Raw genomic sequence first — 16,982 nt, forward strand, 5'->3', positions numbered from 1 at the left:
AGGGGGTTTTATGAAAATACCCTCTTAGTAGAGAAAGATCCTAAATGAATGTGATCGGGATAGCCTAACAACAACCAACAAAGTGTGAATGGAGTTCATCAAGGTCGATGATATCCAAATTTGCCATTTTCCAAAAAGAAATAAATAAAAAAGAAAACATACATTACTGAGCACAAACTGAGTAAAATGACAAAAATCCCAATGTGCCAGGAGCACTTAAAAATCTTCATGGCCCCCAAAAAATCCCCCAAAATCAATTTTAGTCCTTCCTGGTCCATGGATTTATCCGTGAAAAACAATATTTATGTCACTCTCAGCCATGAAGCTCCACCCAACCAGCGCGGCTCCACTTGTCACCCATCTCGAAACCAGTCAGCATCCATGTCACAGTCAAGGCTTACCTGGCCACCTCCCCACGCGCTCAGAGCACTCCCTCGTCGAATAGTCCACAAGCCCGCGCGTGCTCATCCTCAGCAAGCGATGGCCTTTCGCGCAACCCCGGGCAAAGAGGAGGCCGCAAATCGGCTGGAATTTCTCATTGATTACGACCCATTTCATGGAAGATTGCCCTTGAATTGCCCTTCTCCATAGTAGATAAGGCCACGGGAGAGTGCGCTAGAGAAGGAAGGCGGCTGCCCATTGCCCAAGATGAAGTGGGGAGTTCTTGATTTGGGTAATTTCAGGGCTCTTTACCCTTTAACGAATTTGCTCGTAGCGCTTTGCGTTCACTGGATCGCCGAGGAGATGACGGTTTCTGTGCTCGTTGATGTTACCACCGGCGCGCTTTGCCCCGGCTCGGAGACTTCCTGCCCAGAGGCCATTTACCTCACTGGAATACAGCAGACGGTGAGTCTGAGTTTAATTGGCGATTTTTGGTTGATGGGTGTTCTTCTTTTGGTTGAATTTTGTGTTTTTTTTTGTTTTGAAGATTGTGGGGATCTTCAAGATGGTGACGCTTCCTTTTCTCGGTCAATTGGCCGACGAGTATGGGCGCAAACCTCTGCTCTTGATCACCATGTCTACGTCTATATTCCCTTTCGGTACTTTGATTTCACCTTATGGATACTGTTCTTTCGATTTTAAAGATTTCTCTGCGGATTATGACTGATAATTTTGTTAATTCAAGATAAAATGAACTGATCTTTTTGTTTGATTTGCAGCTGTGCTCGCGCTTAGTTCATCGAGAACTTCTGTGTACGTGTACTACGTGCTTCGGACTTTGTCATTTATCATCAGTCAAGGGAGCATCTTCTGTATAGCCATAGCTTATGCGGTGAGGGAATTTTCCATAGTTCATGATTTCTGTGAAATTTGGATAAATGTGCAAACTTGGATTCATTTTTAGGCAGATATGATCGAAAGTAGCAAGAGAGCGGGGGCTTTTGGCTGTATAACCGGGCTCTTCTCAGCTTCCCATGTGGTGGGAAATTTTCTTGCGCGATTTCTTCCAGAGGGTTACGTTTTTGTGGTATGATTGCCTCTTTTGAACATATTTATTTTATAAAAATTAATGTTCAATCCCTCTAACTTTCATCTACTATGCTGAAAATTCAGGTATCAATATCTCTACTGCTCTTCGCCTCTGTTTACTTGAAATTGTTTCTCCTGGAATCAGTTGACTTAGCTTCCCGGCCAGTCAATCATGAACCGTTTTCTAGGATGCCTTTGAGGATTATACGGCAGCGCTGGACCTCAATGCGAGAAACTGTTTCCGTGCTGACCAACAGGTTCATTTACAAAATTTTCTGTTTATTTATTGTTCAAATATTCTCCATGACTAATAAGATCATTGACTTTTGATACAAACCCCAATCCCTTTTTGAGTTATTTCACTTCCTGCATGTCTCCCTTTGAATAGGGTAGCCATCCCTTATGGAGGGAAGCCAAAAAGAATCTCTGAAGTTGTTTTTCATACTTATGTAGTAGTTTTCAGCTGTGATTAACAGGATCATAGATTTTTCATACAGACCCCAATTCCTGTTAAGGATAGCCAAGAAGATTTGCAGAAATTTTCGCTCATATTTATGTAGTAGTTTTCAGCTATGACTAACAGGATCATAGATTTGCCATACAAACCCCAACCCCTGTGAAGGGTATTTCTGTCATTTTACCCCACTGGAAAAATGGGGGGAATATTTGGTGTTTTTCCTTCTGCGTATTTCTCTTGAAATAGGGTGGAATCCAAGAAGAATTTCTGAAGTTGTCGTTCATATTTATGATATAGTTTTCAGCTATGACTAACAGGATGTTAGACTTTTCAAGTCGTATGATTCTTTCTATTCAGAAATCTGTACACTTTGACTTTATTCAATTTCTACATCGTTCTTCGCAGCCAAACCTTGAAGAGGATCTCTTTGATATCTTTCTTTTATGAGTTGGGGATGTCCGGCATCAGCAGTGTTCTGCTCGTATGTTTATTCCTTTTGCCTCCTCTCTTATGGACTAAATGTTGCAGTTTTTCTATGCGGATAGAGGCATTCAAAAAATTGAATAATATTAAACTGAGGAATTTAAAAAAAATTTATAATTTTTCCTTCCTGCAGTATTACCTGAAGTCGGCTTTTGGGTTCAACAAGAATCAGTTATCCGAAATTCTCATGGTCGTTGGCATCGGCTCCATTTTCTCCCAGGTTTTGCTCTTGAACCTTGATGCTTCTACAACTCTATATGAACAACTTACAATTTTCTTTATTGGCGCATTTATATGAATTCGTAGTGTTTCTCTTAATTAGAAATGAAAACTACCCGGAATGTTGTTCCTGCGTTTCTCTGAAGTTGTTTACTGGGTTCATGTATTTGTAGATCGTCTTGCTCCCAATTATAAATCCTCTCATCCGAGAAAAAGGGGTGCTCTTCGCCGCCTTGATCTCATCACTGACCTACGTAAGCCTGTTGAAACCCCGTCCCCTTCCTCATTATAATGCGTCTAATGCTTCTCTTGCTTTCAGGGCTTGCTCTACGGTTTAGCTTGGGCCCCCTGGGTATCTATCTCTCTTTCATCTCTCATCTCTTTGTGTCTCATATCTCTCTCTCTCGTCTTTCATCTCTCTCTCTCTCATCTCTCGTCTCTCTCTGTGTCTCATCTCGCACTCTCATCTTTCATCTCTCTCTCCCTCATCTCTCTCATCTTTCTCTCTGTGCCTTTTCTCTCTATCTGTGCCTCTTCTCTCTCTCATCTCTCTATCTGTGCCTCTTCTCTCTCTCATCTCTCTATCTGTGCCTCTTCCCTCTCTCTAATCTCTCTCTATCTGTGCCTCTTCTCTCTCTCTCATCTCTCTCTATCTGTGCCTCTTCTCTCTCTCATCTCTCACTATCTGTCCCTCTTTTCTCTCTCATCTCTCTATCTGTGCCTCTTCTCTCTCATCTCTCCATCTGTGCCTCTTTTCTCGCTCATCTCTCTATCTGTGCCTCTTCTCTCTCATCTCTCCATCTGTGCCTCTTTTCTCACTCATCTCTCTATCTGTGCCTCTTCTCCCTCTCTCTCATCTCTCGCTCTGTGTATCTTCTCTCTCTCATCTCTCTGTCTGTGGCTTTTCTCTCTCTTTCATCTCTCTCTGTGGCTCTTCTCTCTCTCATCTATATCTGTGGCTCTTCTCTCTCTCATCTATATCTGTGTCTCTTCTCTCTCTCTCTCTCATATATATCTGTGGCTCTTCTCTCTCTCATATATATCTGTGGCTCTTCTCTCTCTCATATATATCTGTGGCTCTTCTCTCTCTCATCTATATCTGCCTCTTCTCTCTCTCATATATATCTGTGTCTCTTCTCTCTCTCTCTCTCATATATATCTGTGGCTCTTCTCTCTCTCATATATATCTGTGGCTCTTCTCTCTCTCATATATATCTGTGGCTCTTCTCTCTCTCATCTATATCTGCCTCTTCTCTCTCTCATATATATCTGTGGCTCTTCTCTCTCTCATATATATCTGTGGCTCTTCTCTCTCTCATCTATATCTGCCTCTTCTCTCTCTCTCATCCATATCCGTGTCTCTTCTCTCTCTCTCTCATCTATATCCGTGTCTCTTCTCTCTCTTTCATCTCTCTTCTCTATCTGTGTTTCTTCTCTCTCTTTCATCTCTCTTCTCTATCTGTGTTTCTTCTCTCTCTCATCTCTATCTGTGTTTCTTCTCTCTCTCATCTCTATCTGTGTCTCTTCTCTCTCACTCTCATCTCTATCTGTGTCTCTTCTCTCTCACTCTCATCTCTATCTGTGTCTCTTCTCTCTCACTCTCATCTCTATCTGTGTCTCTTCTCTCTCACTCTCATCTCTATCTTTGTCTCTTCTCTCTCACTCTCATCTCTATCTGTCTCTCTTCCTTCTCTCTCTCATCCCTATCTGTGTCTCTTCTCTCTCTCTCTCATCTCTATCTGTGTCTCTTCTCTCTCTCTCTCATCTCTATCTGTGTCTCTTCTCTCTCACTCTCATCTCTATCTGTGTCTCTTCTCTCTCACTCTCATCTCTATCTGTGTCTCTTCTCTCTCACTCTCATCTCTATCTTTGTCTCTTCTCTCTCACTCTCATCTCTATCTGTGTCTCTTCTCTCTCACTCTCATCTCTATCTGTGTCTCTTCTCTCTCACTCTCATCTCTATCTGTGTCTCTTCTCTCTCACTCTCATCTCTATCTGTGTCTCTTCTCTCTCACTCTCATCTCTATCTGTGTCTCTTCTCTCTCACTCTCATCTCTTTCTGTGTCTCTTCTCTCTCCTCATCTCTATCTGTGTCTCTTCTCTCTCACTCTCATCTCTATCTGTGTCTCTTCTCTCTCACTCTCATCTCTATCTGTGTCTCTTCTCTCTCACTCTCATCTCTATCTGTGTCTCTTCTCTCTCACTCTCATCTCTATCTGTGTCTCTTCTCTCTCACTCTCATCTCTATCTGTGTCTCTTCTCTCTCACTCTCATCTCTATCTTTGTCTCTTCTCTCTCACTCTCATCTCTATCTGTGTCTCTTCTCTCTCACTCTCATCTCTATCTGTGTCTCTTCTCTCTCACTCTCATCTCTATCTGTGTCTCTTCTCTCTCACTCTCATCTCTATCTGTGTCTCTTCTCTCTCACTCTCATCTCTATCTGTGTCTCTTCTCTCTCACTCTCATCTCTATCTGTGTCTCTTCTCTCTCACTCTCATCTCTATCTGTGTCTCTTCTCTCTCTCTCTTCTCTCTATCTGTCTCTTCTCTCTCTCTCTCTCCTCTCTCTCTCTCTTCTCTCTCCTCTCATCTCTATCTGTGTCTCTTCTCTCTCACTCTCATCTCTATCTGTGTCTCTTCTCTCTCCTCTCATCTCTATCTGTGTCTCTTCTCTCTCACTCTCATCTCTATCTGTGTCTCTTCTCTCTCACTCTCATCTCTATCTGTGTCTCTTCTCTCTCACTCTCATCTCTATCTGTGTCTCTTCTCTCTCACTCTCATCTCTATCTGTGTCTCTTCTCTCTCACTCTCATCTCTATCTTTGTCTCTTCTCTCTCACTCTCATCTCTATCTGTGTCTCTTCTCTCTCACTCTCATCTTTATGTGTCTCTTCTCTCCCTCTCTCATCTCTATGTGTCTCTTCTCTCTCACTCTCATCTTTATCTGTCTCTTTTCTCTCCCAGCTCTGAGTCTCTTCTCTCTCTGTGTATCTTCTCTCTCTCTCCCTCATCTCTCTGTATCTCTTTCCTCTCACTCTCTCTCTCTGTCTCTTCTCTCGCATCTCTCTGAATCTCTGCTCTGCTCTCTCTCTCATCTCTCTTTGTCTCCTCTCTCTGTCCCTACATATGTATAGATTTTCTCTCTCTCATTATCTTTGGATTGCAGGTGCCTTACCTCAGCGCCTCATTTGGAGTTGTGTATATATTAATGAAACCGGCTGTAAGTAGATTTTCAGCAGACTATGGCCTAGTTTCTTTCATCCTTTTTTTCCCTCTGTAATAATCTAGGAGGGTTCCTCCCATCTCTATTTCACAGACCTATGCCATCATCTCCAAGGCCACAGTCTCTGATAACCAGGTTCATCTCTCTTACTTCCAAGTCTTCATCATCTAATTCTTCTTCTTCTGGGTTTTCTACCTATTTTTCTTTCCATTCTCTCCTCTTTCTTAAAGCAGAAATACATTCTGCATCTGAAACAATCGATTTGTTATTGCCAGGGGAAAGCCCAAGGTTTCGTTGCTGGAGTCCAGTCTATTGCAAGCTTCTTCTCTCCTCTGGTTATGAGCCCCCTCACCTGTACGCTTTCTCTCTATCTCTATCTCTATCTCTATCTCTACCGATGAATCTATGAATCTATCAATCTCACTAACATCTTCCTTGGTTTATCCAATCCCAGCCCTGTTCATATCTGACGCTGCGCCATTCGACTGCAAGGGCTTCAGCCTCGTCTGTGCATCGGTCTCCATGGTACCCTTCATCTCTCTCTCTTCATACCCCCCATTAGTGTTCACCCCTACCAAGCCCGACATTGGATGACACTATGATGCTCAACCAGATATCACAAATGATGGCCATCCAACATCCATTTTTGCCGATATATGGATATCGGAATGCTGAACCGGGTATGAGAAATGGGCTTTCCAACATCTGTCTTGGCTGGTATCTGGATACCGGATGATGATATCGAGATGGATGCTGAACCGGATATCACAAATGATGGCCATCCAACATCCATTTTTACCTATATCTGGACCGGAATGCTGAATCGAGTATCAGAAATGGGGTCCAATGTCTGTCTTGGCTGATATCCGGATGCCGGATGACGATATCGAGATGGATGCTTAACCAGATATCACAAATGATGGCCATCCAACATCCATTTTTACCGATATCTGGATATTGAAATGCTGAATCGAGTATCAGAACTGGACTGTCCAATGTCTGTCTTGGCTGATATCCGGATGCCGGATGACGATATTGAGATGGATGCTGACCTGGATATCAGAAATGGGCTATATCCAATGTCCGTGTTTACTGATATCTGGGTACCAGATGTCGCTATCAGGACAGATGATGAACCAAATATCAGAAATGGGCTTATCCAATATTTGTCTTTTCTGTAATCCGGAAATTGGATGGCGATTTCTGGACGGATGCTGAACCGAATATCAGAAATGGGCTTATCCAATATTTGGCTTTTCTGTAATCCGGATACTGGATGGCGATTTCTGGACAGATGCGGAACCGGATAACAGAAATGGGCTTATCCAATATTTGGCTTTTCTGTAATCAGGATACTGGATGGCGATTTCTGGACGGATGCTGAACCGGGTATCAGAAATGGGCTATCCAATATCCATTTTTACCAGTATCCCCAGATGACTCAGAGATGAAATTGCAGGTGATTGCGCTGTGCCATGCCTGCTATCTCAAGGTAGAAGAACCGCACCCGGAGGAGAACATCGAGGCCCCACTCCTCTCCTAACCCATCCCTAGAGAGAGAGTGAGAGATGAAAGAGCAGGCTCTTCACACATAGCCTGGCCAACAATGTAAAAGAAAAAACGGGGTGACGCAAGTTTCCTGCAAGCCCAAACCAAGCCATTCATACTGAAACAACAGAAGCAGAGCAAGCAACCAGTTTTCTAGAGAGAGAAAGGGTGTATTAGAGCTTGTCGAGCTTGCCTGCCTTGACGACGGGGTTGGCCTTGGCGATGGCTTCTCTGGCCGAGGATTTGAAGTCGAAGTCGCAGGCGTGCTGTTCAGGGTAGCGGTGGGAACCACAGAAGGTCTCCCCGCACCGGCAACGGAATCCCGTCAACCCCACCTTCTTCCTGCACGTCGAGCACCGTCCCGGCTTCGTCATCCCGGCGCCGGAGGATGACGAAACCGCCGCCACCGTCACCGGCGGAGTGATAGGCTTGTCGTGGCCGAGCGCCGCGTGGACGGCGGCGATCAAGGATTTCTCGACGGCCGCCTTGGCCGTGGCTTCCTGTTCGTCGCCGAGGCGGTGGTCGCGGAAACACTTGGAGCAGAGCCCCTGCGCGGCGGGGCTGCCGAAGAATCCGCAGTTGTTCACGCAGAGGCGAGCCGCCTCCGGCGCGGCCTCGCATCGGTGCTCCTCCGCCATCGCCGTTCCTTCAGATCTGCTTTTCCACCATCGGAGAGCTCAAATCCTCGCAGATCGGCGAAGAAAAACCTCGAATCGGGGGCCGATCTCGTCGAAATCGAAGGGGAATCGAGAGGGAAATCGAGAGGGGAAGAGGAGGAGAGTACCTGATGACCTCCGCGCGGTGGCTCCCCCTTCCGCGATCGTCTCCTTCCCTGCAACGCTGGCGCCGAGGAGGGGGAGAGGAGAAGGGGTGGTTGGGAGGCGAACGAGGGTTGTCTTTTATATGCCCAAACTATAGTGCTGGGACGTGGACGGGACGATTTTTTCGTCCCCGGACAAAAAATGGTCCCGTCCGGGGGCAAGGACGAATTCTGGGACGAAAATTTGTCCTGGGGACCGCCGGACGGGACGGTTTTCGTCCTCTAGGACGAAAAAATCGTTCGTTCGGAGGTCCCCGGACGACGGACGGACGAATCTGGACGGGAAACTGACGGATTCACATCCAACGGTTGAGATGTTGACACATGGCCTCGCCAGGACAATTTATAATATATTATAAATATAAAATGTATTTTTTGTCAGGGACGAATTTTGGGACGAAAATTCATCCCGGGAGGACTGGACGGGACGAATTTTCATCCCGGGATTGTTGGACGGGACCCTTTTTTTGACCGCAGATGAAAAACCGTCCCGTCCTTCGTCCATACTCTACCATGGGACGTAGGACGGGACGAATTTCGTCCCGAACAGTCCACGTCCCGTCCCGTCCGCGTCCTTGCACTATATAACTCGGCTTTATCACGGTTGACGGTTCGGTGGTTGACGACTCGTCATCGACGATTGGTGGATGAGGGTTGACTAATAGTGGATAATGGTTGACTATTGATGGATCACCACTGACGATTGATGGATGACAGTTAACTAGGGAATGACTCGTCCGGGACGTGACGAATGTGATGGACTTGACGGAACAGTTGATGAAATGTCACGCGTCCCTGTATAAGGAGAAAAGACCATCACGTTACAGTCATGCGTCTCTCCGTGAGGTGTTCCATCACGTCCCCATCATCGGACTACGTCACCGTCACCGGTGACGTGAAAAAAAACCCTAAAAAAATTATTTTCAATTATTAGGGAAATTTGGACAGAGAATCGGATGGGTATATCTCCAATTATTTAAAGGCGGCGTTGGTTTGCGCACGCAAAAAAAACAGTGACTTCTGTGAAAAATGCAAATACATTAAAATAGCACCACGTGGCGAAATCTCGGCCGTTGGAAAGCTTAAAAAATAATGATTTTAATATGTTTTTTCTGTCCGTTTTTAACTTTTTTAAAAGTCGTCATCGCCGTCATCCGTGACGGTCCTGTCATGTCACACGTCCGAGGCAACCCATCACCGTCACATCCCCGTCACGACCAATCCGTCCGTCATCCATCACCATCACCATCACGGACCCCTAATTCCATCACCATCACCATCACCATCAAGTCACCCGTCACATTTGGGTCACGGTGACGTGTGACGTGACGGATGACGCCGGCTGATCCCTACTGTTGACGGATGACGGTTGATGATTTATGGATGGTGGTTGACGATTTATGGATGACGGTTGAGGTTTGATGGATGACAGTTGAGGTTTGATGGATGACAGTTGAGGTTTGGTGGATGACTGTTGACAGTTGATTATTGATCATAGATAGTTGTCGGTTGGCGGTTGTTGATGATAGGTTGACGCTTGACACATGACGGTTGATGATCCTTGGTTGACGCTTAAAGCTTGATGGTTGACGATTTTCAGTTGATGCTTGATGATTGATGCTTACCATTTACAATCCTGTTTTGACCAGATGGCTTTCGTCTGTAACAGTTTACAATCCTGAATGTCTTTGTCCCTGCCCTCGGACAGCACAGATGACGGTCCACGATGGAGACTGTTCTTCGAGACGTCCCTGCCCTTGGCTGCTGCCTCCTGGGATTGTCATGGAACTGGTGGGATGGGGCAAAATTCATCCCTACCGGTTCCCTCTAAAACTAGTTCCATCCCAATTGGTACCGTTTACATTCATGACCATCTATCATCTAGACGTGGTTGTTCTGTTCTTTTAGTGCGAATTTGTGCAAATTGTTTGTTTTGTTCAGTATTCCGAACAGAACAAAAACGAATTTGAACAGAACATCGCACAGACCCGTGTGCGGTTCTTTTGTTCGCTTTGCGCAAATTTTGTTCTAGTTTTGTGCGAATGTGCGAATTTCGTTCGTTTTAAACAAAAAAAGAACAGAACAAAGAACAAGGCCCTATGCGGTTCTTTTGTGCAAATTTTTTGTTCGTTTCAAACGAACAGAACAGAACAACCATGTCTACTATCATCCAGGGCTGTGGAAGGATGTTGGATGACGATTGGGTACGGGACAAATGGTGAAGTTAAAAAATGCAGTGAACTCACTGATCAAACGGGTCGTGCAGGACGAGCTGCGCAGGCAGGAGTCAGCTTGGGGCTTGGTGCCGTGGCGACGACGTAGGCGTTCCAGGAGTCACGCTGCTGGAAGGATGTCGTCTCCTCGTACGTGGAGTGGAAGGAATCTTCAGAAGGCGCACCCCGCTTGCTGTCTGGCATATCTCTCATCCAGACGTGCACGGAAGAGAAGCCCGCTTCCATCATGCAGTCCCTCACTTCTGGCAATGACCACCTGGTACAGTCCAGCACTTTGCTCTGATTAATCTAGATCGATCATTTTTTTTTCTCCTTGGGACGCTTATGATGATGATGAAGATGATGATGGTGACGGTGATGGTGAGGAAATGAATCTTAAAGCCGCCATTTTTATAAACAGGCAAGGCAGATGAAGATGATGATGATGGTAATGCGCCAAAGCAGATGATGATGATGATGATGATGGTAATGCTGATGAGGATAAAATAATTTAAGAGTCATAGCCACAATTTGTGGGAGACAGCATGGAAAAAGATTATGCTGCCACTGCTGCGGAGTGATGAAATAAATCAAAGAGAATAATAGCTGCTAATTGTAGGAGAAGGCATGGCACAAAAAATGATGATGCTGATTATGAAATCTATCAAAGAATCTTGCCGACGCCATTTGTAGAAGGCATGGCGCAAAAAATGATGATGCTGATGATGAAAATCTATCAAAAACTCTTGTCGACGCCATTTGTAGGAGAAGGTGTGGCAGAAGAGATGATGATGGTGACGATGATAATGAAATAAGTCTAATAGCCATACAGCCACCATTGGTTGAAGGCACATCACACAAATAATGTTGACAAAAATGATGATGATGGCGATGAAATGAGTCAAAGAATCATACAGCCGCCATTTGTACGAGAAGGCATGGCGCAAAGTCTTCTTCTTGCCCAACTGAAAGTGAAGGCTAATCCTGGTCAGGCGGTTGACTATGTCAAACTCCTGCTGCTCCCAAATGTACTGTGGAGCAGAAGAAACAAAAAACACAAGTCATCAAATTTTATGCATAAATGTTGTGCCAGTCTCAAAATTGTCAATTCGACAAAAGCTTACTGTGAATCCTGGGAACTTCCTCTGGAGCTTGAGGCTGCATTCAGATGATGTACCCCCATACAAGTCCATCACAAAGATTCCACCTTTTCTAGAGAGCCCGCGAAGAACATGCTTAAAGTATCCGAGAAGATCAACGCGGGTGAGGAGGCAGCAACAGCTGTAGTTGAATGCGCAGACGATATCTCGGGGAGGGAATGAAGAGATTTTTGGCACTGGCTCAGTATTTCGATCGTCTGAGAGCGTGACCTGGCCCATTATCTCATGGAGACTGGGCTGAACCAGACAGGCTTCTTCAGGGTTTAAGACATTTCCGTGGAAGAGAGATATCCTGGAAAAACCATCTGCCCCAATCCTGTTCATGTTGTTCTCCAGGCACCACTCAAGCGCTTCAAGATCTAAGTCTAAGCCAATGGCTGTTCGCCTAGGATCACTTCGCAGCCATTCAGTGCTGTAGAGTTGAGTAATCCAACAGAATATGGATCCCCAAGTGTTAGATCATTGAATCACGAAGAAAAATGATCGCATGATAACTTTCCAATAAGGATAGAAAAGGAGAAATCTGCGAAATGGAAATTCTAAATGTAGATAGTTTGCTTTCACAGTCAAAAAATCAAAGTAGATTTCCGAACGGATGCATGTTTTTTTTGAAAGAAAGTAGGGCAGGCCACCCGGAAACCCGTGGTCCACCTGTTCCATTAAAAAGATGCAAACATTATGTACATAGCATATACAGACATGGCCACGTAAGGCCGGCCCGCTACCCCCAAACCCCCCGAAAGATCCTAAAATCGTAATGCCCCAGATGACGCTGTCCACCGATGCCGTCCTTCCTTTGAACACCGAACGGATGCATGTTCCACTATTCCTGTTTGATCATTTTGAAACATATGGAAATATACCCGAGGATTCCCACGTATTTATGAAGAACAAGACTGATGCAGTTCAGAAGATCAATCGAAACACGTCTAATTGGACCATGAGATTTTGCGAAGTTCTTGAGATTAACGCAAAGTTTTAAGGTGAGTACATTTTCGGATACCACATTGTCCAACAAAAGAAAACCTAAGCGCATCGGTAGTAATCAGCAAAGAACAAAATTGAAGTCCAGGCGGAGAAAAAGTAAGCAAGAGATGCAGGAATAGGGGCCATGCCAAACCTAAGAAGAGCAGTTCCACAAAAATCTTCCTGAAGGTGAAGCGGCATCCTTCCGCCGATGTACATCAAGAAGAACTTCTGCATATAGCTGACATCCCCTCTAGGCGACTGCAACCAGAAACAGCCAAGTTCAACGCCACGACGAACACCGAACAAATTTATTCCCAAAAAAAAAAAAGAGAAAAAGTCCAAACCTGAACAGATCTCTGATACAAATTGAACTTCGAATTCAGCAAATCCTCGATTCTATCTCCCACATCTCCCTCTTCTTCCTCTTCCTCCGCCGCTTCTTCTTCTTCTTCTTCGATCTCGTCTTCGCCGCGTTCTCGTTCGTACGCGGAGGAAGGCAAGACATCCTCGACCTCGTCGTGCGATCCTGCCTTGTGCTGTCGCCACTGGTTCTTCCCGCGCTTTCCCATTTCTCACCTCTCCAAACGCCATTCCTCGTCAAAACCGAAGGTATTTATAAAAACCCCCGCCGAAACTGTCGGAGCACGTTTTGTTTATTCTTCCCCGCGGGATAGCAGATTCGTACAATTTGCGTTCCGAGACGGATGATTGCTCGTCATCTGTTTTGTTTCGATCCGTTATCTGTCGCGCCAGCGATGACGGATGACGGATGACGGATGACGGATGACGGATGACGGATGACGGATGACGGATGAGAGAGGGAACGAGGGAGGCAGTTAGGTGATCAGATGGGTATCTGAGATGGTAGCAGTGCCGACAGTGGCAGTGTCAAGGCCAATTGTCAATTAAGAGGGGCGATCAAACGCCAAAGAGAAGAGCTTGGGTGGGAGAATGAGATAAATACTATATATTTTATATGTTATCTGAATAAGTCATTATGTCATCTAGATTTCATCATCTTTTCCATGATGAATGATTGAATGGGACTAATGATGACTGATCTGACATCAACTCAGTCTAATCATGTTCATATATAACCGTTGTTAGCCATCCATACCTCATCCCCAGCTGCCATGACACATTAATTTTCCTCTCCTCTGCAAGACACTAGAGGCAGAGACAGATCACGTCACTGGACCAGCTTATCCTATTGTCATTTTTGTGGAACATTAAACTGAGAAGACGTAAGCTTTGATTCTAATGGCTATAAGAGAGAGGTTTCATGGTGCAGACTTTTGGGTTATTGGGCAGTGGTTTGGTTCATGAAAACAACTTTCCAATACAGTGAAGGCTAAAGATCAATTCAAAATTGATTTCTAAAACAAATTATATTTGAAGTGGGAAAACCAATGTATCATCTTATTCATCCATTCATTCACTCGCTGGTTCTATGTGCAGATGCATATGTTATCGTCTTTTGCGTTGGTGAATTTGAAGCAAAGACCTCCTCCTGAATTCTTCCTTGGAGAATCTGATTGTTGGCCCCGCTGCTTGTAGCTGCCGTTGTTGTGTGAAGCTTGCTGCCGCTTACAATTGCTTGTAGCCACTTGTGCATCTCCCCATGCTGCTGCCAACATGTAGTTGATGTCCAACCCTCATATACCCTTTTGGTACTTCCTTGCACGCCACCCGTGAACCATCCACTAGCTGCTTGCAAACCATTTGTCTTGTCCCTGCTCTGTTAGGGCTCCATTTGCACATCGCTCGTGCTCATCCATGCAAATGATTATGTTTGCCCACACGCAGATGTTCATGCTTGCAAGTCAACTGTTCATGCCTACACACAGTTGATGATTATCACTACTTGCCCCCCCCCCATCATATTTACATAGACTTGGATGTGTGACAACGGTATGCCAGCACCAAATTTCTTCACATGGCTTTCTCTTTATGGATAACCTTACTTCATGTGAGATCCTCCACGTATTCCCATTGTGTTGGGGTTTGATTGCCAATAGGGGATAAGTCAAGTAGATAAGATTAGTGGACAAAATAATTTTGAGTGTTGTTTAGGGATATTGACCCTGAAGCTACTCAGTTTTTGGCTTTCATGGTATAGATAGACAGTACTCTTTGCAGAGATTGTTATTTGAACCAGTTACACGGAGTCTATCACTGCCTCCTTATCCACTTCACCATATACACAGTATCATTGGACTCCCTCCCCATGTTTGTCCAACAACACCCCACTTTCCCCAAACATACACAACAGCTAGTAATTGAAGAGGATGATGAAAACTCATCAATGTCATCCATGGCAACATCTGTATAGAGTTTGGCAACCACCTTCTATCACTTCTTCTGTCGTGTCATGGGAGGCATGATGGGAGACCAACAAGTGAAAAGAGACATGATTGAGAGTTCTTCATGGTGACGGAAGACGTGATGGCTTGCCTGGACAATGATGATGTGATGTAAGACAAAGGGTCTAGATTGGTGGCTTTAGGGCATGTCCCCATAACAACGTTGATGACATTTTAAGAAAAAATAAAGGCTCTCTCCTCTCTCCCTTGCGCTCTCTCTTTCTGTACATCTTACTCTCTTTCTCATTCGCAATTGCATTTATGTGACAGATAGTGATGACATCTGAATGTTGTGATGATGATGGGGAAGTGACAACACATGACGTTCCAAGATGAATGATACCTATCAGTAGGGTTCACCATTTTGGCTCAAGGACTGATCAGATCAAACTGAACCCCAATCGTCAGTTTGGCGTTTGAGGATGGATTCACTGATCAGTCCAGATTCAGTCCATGGCCCAAGCTGGACTGAGACTGCATTTTGGTTAACCCTTGCTCTTTGTATTCAGGCTCACTGCTCCTATCTACTTTTTTCTTCACTTTCATTTTCTTTTGTTCTTTTTAATTATTTAATTCTTATGTTTCTCTTATTCTTCTCATTCTTTCCTTCTTATTTTCTTCTTGAACACTATTTTATTCTCTCCTTATTTTATTCTTTTCATCTTCTTTTTCGTCCTCTCTTTTTCATATTTTCATATTCCTTTCGTATTATCTTCTTCTTTTTTTATTAATTTTTTTCATCTCCCTTTCTTATTCTTCTCTTTTTCTTTTCTTATTATCTTCTTCTTATGTTCATCTTCGTTTAGTCTTCTCTTCTTCACCTCCTTTTGTAAAACTTTTCATCTTCCTTCTTCTCTTCTATTATACGCTGTTTTTTTATTTCTTCTTTCGTTCAATCTTATTATTTTTATTCTATTTTCATTCTCTTCTTATTTTCTACGTCTTTTTTTGTTTTATTCTCCTTTTTAGGGTTGGTTCTTTGGTGCGACCGGTGAAATTTTAGGCCGATGTGCAGTTTGGTTCGCTGTTTACAAAGAAGCACATCGGATAGAGTTATATTAAATCGCACCGCACATCGGCCACGGCTGTGTGCAGTGCGATTGTGTGATTTTGGCCGGTTTTTTTCTAAAGTTTTGAATAAGGGTCTGCGGGCTGCTGCGGCTGTCAGGCACTCGGGCATTCGGGTCTCGGACAGAAGACTGTGACTCTCTTCAGTCTCCGTCGGTTGGGCCTTCACTCGGTCAGTCTCTGACGGGCCTCCATCGGTCTCCATCGGGCCTCCGTCGGGTCTCCACTCTCTCTCACTCTCTTCCTCCGTCGGGTCTCCACTCTATCCTCTCTCTCTATCCCTCTCTCATTCTGAGTTGCTTAACGTTGCTCCGGGCCTCCGGCTGAAGACTGAAGATGAAGTTTGGGTTCCCTCTTCACTCTCGAAATGTTTGGGCCAAAATTGCCTCCATTGCAAGGTATCTTGTATATACGTTATCATGTTTTTTCATTATTATTGGGTTAGTTTAATTTCGGAAAAATGGAGAATTGTAGATTAGTTCCTGCAAAATAGTTTAGTTTAGTTTCTGCAAAATGGAGAACTGTAGATTGGTTCATTATTAGTTTAGTTTCTGCAAAATTTAGAACTGTGTATTAGTTCATTATTAGTTTAGTTTCTGCAAAATGGAGAGTAGTAGATTACTCTAGTTTCGCTCTCAATGCCTCTATTACTCATCTCTCTCTTATTCTCTTTCTCTCAATTACTCCCTACTCTCTCGTACTCTCTTTCTCTCAATTACTCCCTCTCTCTCACCATTTCTCTCAAATACTCCCACTATCTCTTACCCCTATTTCTCACTCTCTTACTCCCTCTTACTCCTATGTCTCACTCTCTTACTCTCTTAATGACTCTCTTACTCCCTCAATGATTCTCTTACTCTCTCTCATTCTCTCGATGAGTCTATTTCTCCCTCAATGACTCTCTTACACACTCCCATTCTGTTTCTCTCAATTACTCCCGATTCTCTCTTACTTTCTTACTCCCTCTTACCCCTATTTCTCACTCTCTTAC

General features: G+C 44.4%; 3 protein-coding genes across 6 annotated transcripts; 1 reads left to right on the forward strand and 2 right to left on the reverse strand.

Moving 5' to 3' along the window:
- Positions 1-482: 482 nt before the first annotated feature.
- LOC144705866 (uncharacterized) lies at positions 483-7,543 on the forward strand. 3 transcript variants are annotated; one of them, XM_078578707.1, is made up of 15 exons: positions 483-846; positions 929-1,040; positions 1,161-1,273; positions 1,346-1,468; positions 1,555-1,727; positions 2,333-2,408; positions 2,544-2,630; positions 2,803-2,883; positions 2,949-2,981; positions 5,794-5,847; positions 5,944-5,985; positions 6,126-6,204; positions 6,305-6,375; positions 6,464-6,530; positions 7,310-7,543. In XM_078578707.1, the coding sequence occupies exons 1-15, from the start codon at positions 649-651 to the stop codon at positions 7,402-7,404; spliced, it is 1,404 nt and encodes a 467-aa protein (XP_078434833.1). In that variant the 5' UTR covers positions 483-648; the 3' UTR covers positions 7,405-7,543. The 3 variants fall into 3 exon arrangements, with proteins under 3 accessions (XP_078434833.1, XP_078434835.1, XP_078434834.1); XM_078578709.1 differs by lacking the exon at positions 6,464-6,530 and adding an exon at positions 7,202-7,239 and having other exon boundaries at positions 484-846; XM_078578708.1 differs by lacking the exon at positions 6,464-6,530 and having other exon boundaries at positions 485-846.
- On the reverse strand, positions 7,486-8,342 carry LOC144705868 (zinc finger A20 and AN1 domain-containing stress-associated protein 4-like). The gene is made up of 2 exons (XM_078578712.1): positions 8,183-8,342; positions 7,486-8,052 (listed from the first exon to the last, which is right to left on the reverse strand). The coding sequence occupies exon 2, from the start codon at positions 8,034-8,036 to the stop codon at positions 7,572-7,574; it is 465 nt and encodes a 154-aa protein (XP_078434838.1). The 5' UTR covers positions 8,037-8,052; positions 8,183-8,342; the 3' UTR covers positions 7,486-7,571.
- A 949-nt stretch (positions 8,343-9,291) lies between these two features.
- On the reverse strand, positions 9,292-13,160 carry LOC144705867 (S-adenosyl-L-methionine-dependent methyltransferases superfamily protein). 2 transcript variants are annotated; one of them, XM_078578711.1, is made up of 6 exons: positions 12,905-13,160; positions 12,712-12,818; positions 11,556-12,003; positions 11,347-11,462; positions 10,465-10,708; positions 9,292-9,989 (listed from the first exon to the last, which is right to left on the reverse strand). In XM_078578711.1, the coding sequence occupies exons 1-5, from the start codon at positions 13,127-13,129 to the stop codon at positions 10,468-10,470; spliced, it is 1,137 nt and encodes a 378-aa protein (XP_078434837.1). In that variant the 5' UTR covers positions 13,130-13,160; the 3' UTR covers positions 9,292-9,989; positions 10,465-10,467. The 2 variants fall into 2 exon arrangements, with proteins under 2 accessions (XP_078434837.1, XP_078434836.1); XM_078578710.1 differs by having other exon boundaries at positions 9,292-10,708.
- Between the last annotated feature and the right edge of the window lie 3,822 nt (positions 13,161-16,982).

The sequence above is a fragment of the Wolffia australiana genome, chromosome 7 (assembly GCF_029677425.1).
Source record: "Wolffia australiana isolate 7733 chromosome 7, ASM2967742v1".
Lineage (NCBI taxonomy): Eukaryota > Viridiplantae > Streptophyta > Magnoliopsida > Alismatales > Araceae > Wolffia > Wolffia australiana.

Excerpts from the sequence above, each read along its gene's own strand:
- LOC144705866 (XM_078578707.1), top strand. The coding sequence starts at position 649 with ATGAAGTGGGGAGTTCTTGATTTGGGTAATTTCAGGGCTCTTTACCCT. Across the intron at positions 1,728-2,332 it reads GTTTCCGTGCTGACCAACAG|CCAAACCTTGAAGAGGATCT; the intron begins GTTCATTTACAA and ends CGTTCTTCGCAG. Across the intron at positions 5,848-5,943 it reads ATATATTAATGAAACCGGCT|ACCTATGCCATCATCTCCAA; the intron begins GTAAGTAGATTT and ends TCTATTTCACAG.
- LOC144705868 (XM_078578712.1), bottom strand. The coding sequence starts at position 8,036 with ATGGCGGAGGAGCACCGATGCGAGGCCGCGCCGGAGGCGGCTCGCCTC.
- LOC144705867 (XM_078578711.1), bottom strand. The coding sequence starts at position 13,129 with ATGGGAAAGCGCGGGAAGAACCAGTGGCGACAGCACAAGGCAGGATCG. Across the intron at positions 12,819-12,904 it reads TGTATCAGAGATCTGTTCAG|TCGCCTAGAGGGGATGTCAG; the intron begins GTTTGGACTTTT and ends TTCTGGTTGCAG. Across the intron at positions 12,004-12,711 it reads TGTGGAACTGCTCTTCTTAG|CACTGAATGGCTGCGAAGTG; the intron begins GTTTGGCATGGC and ends TCAACTCTACAG.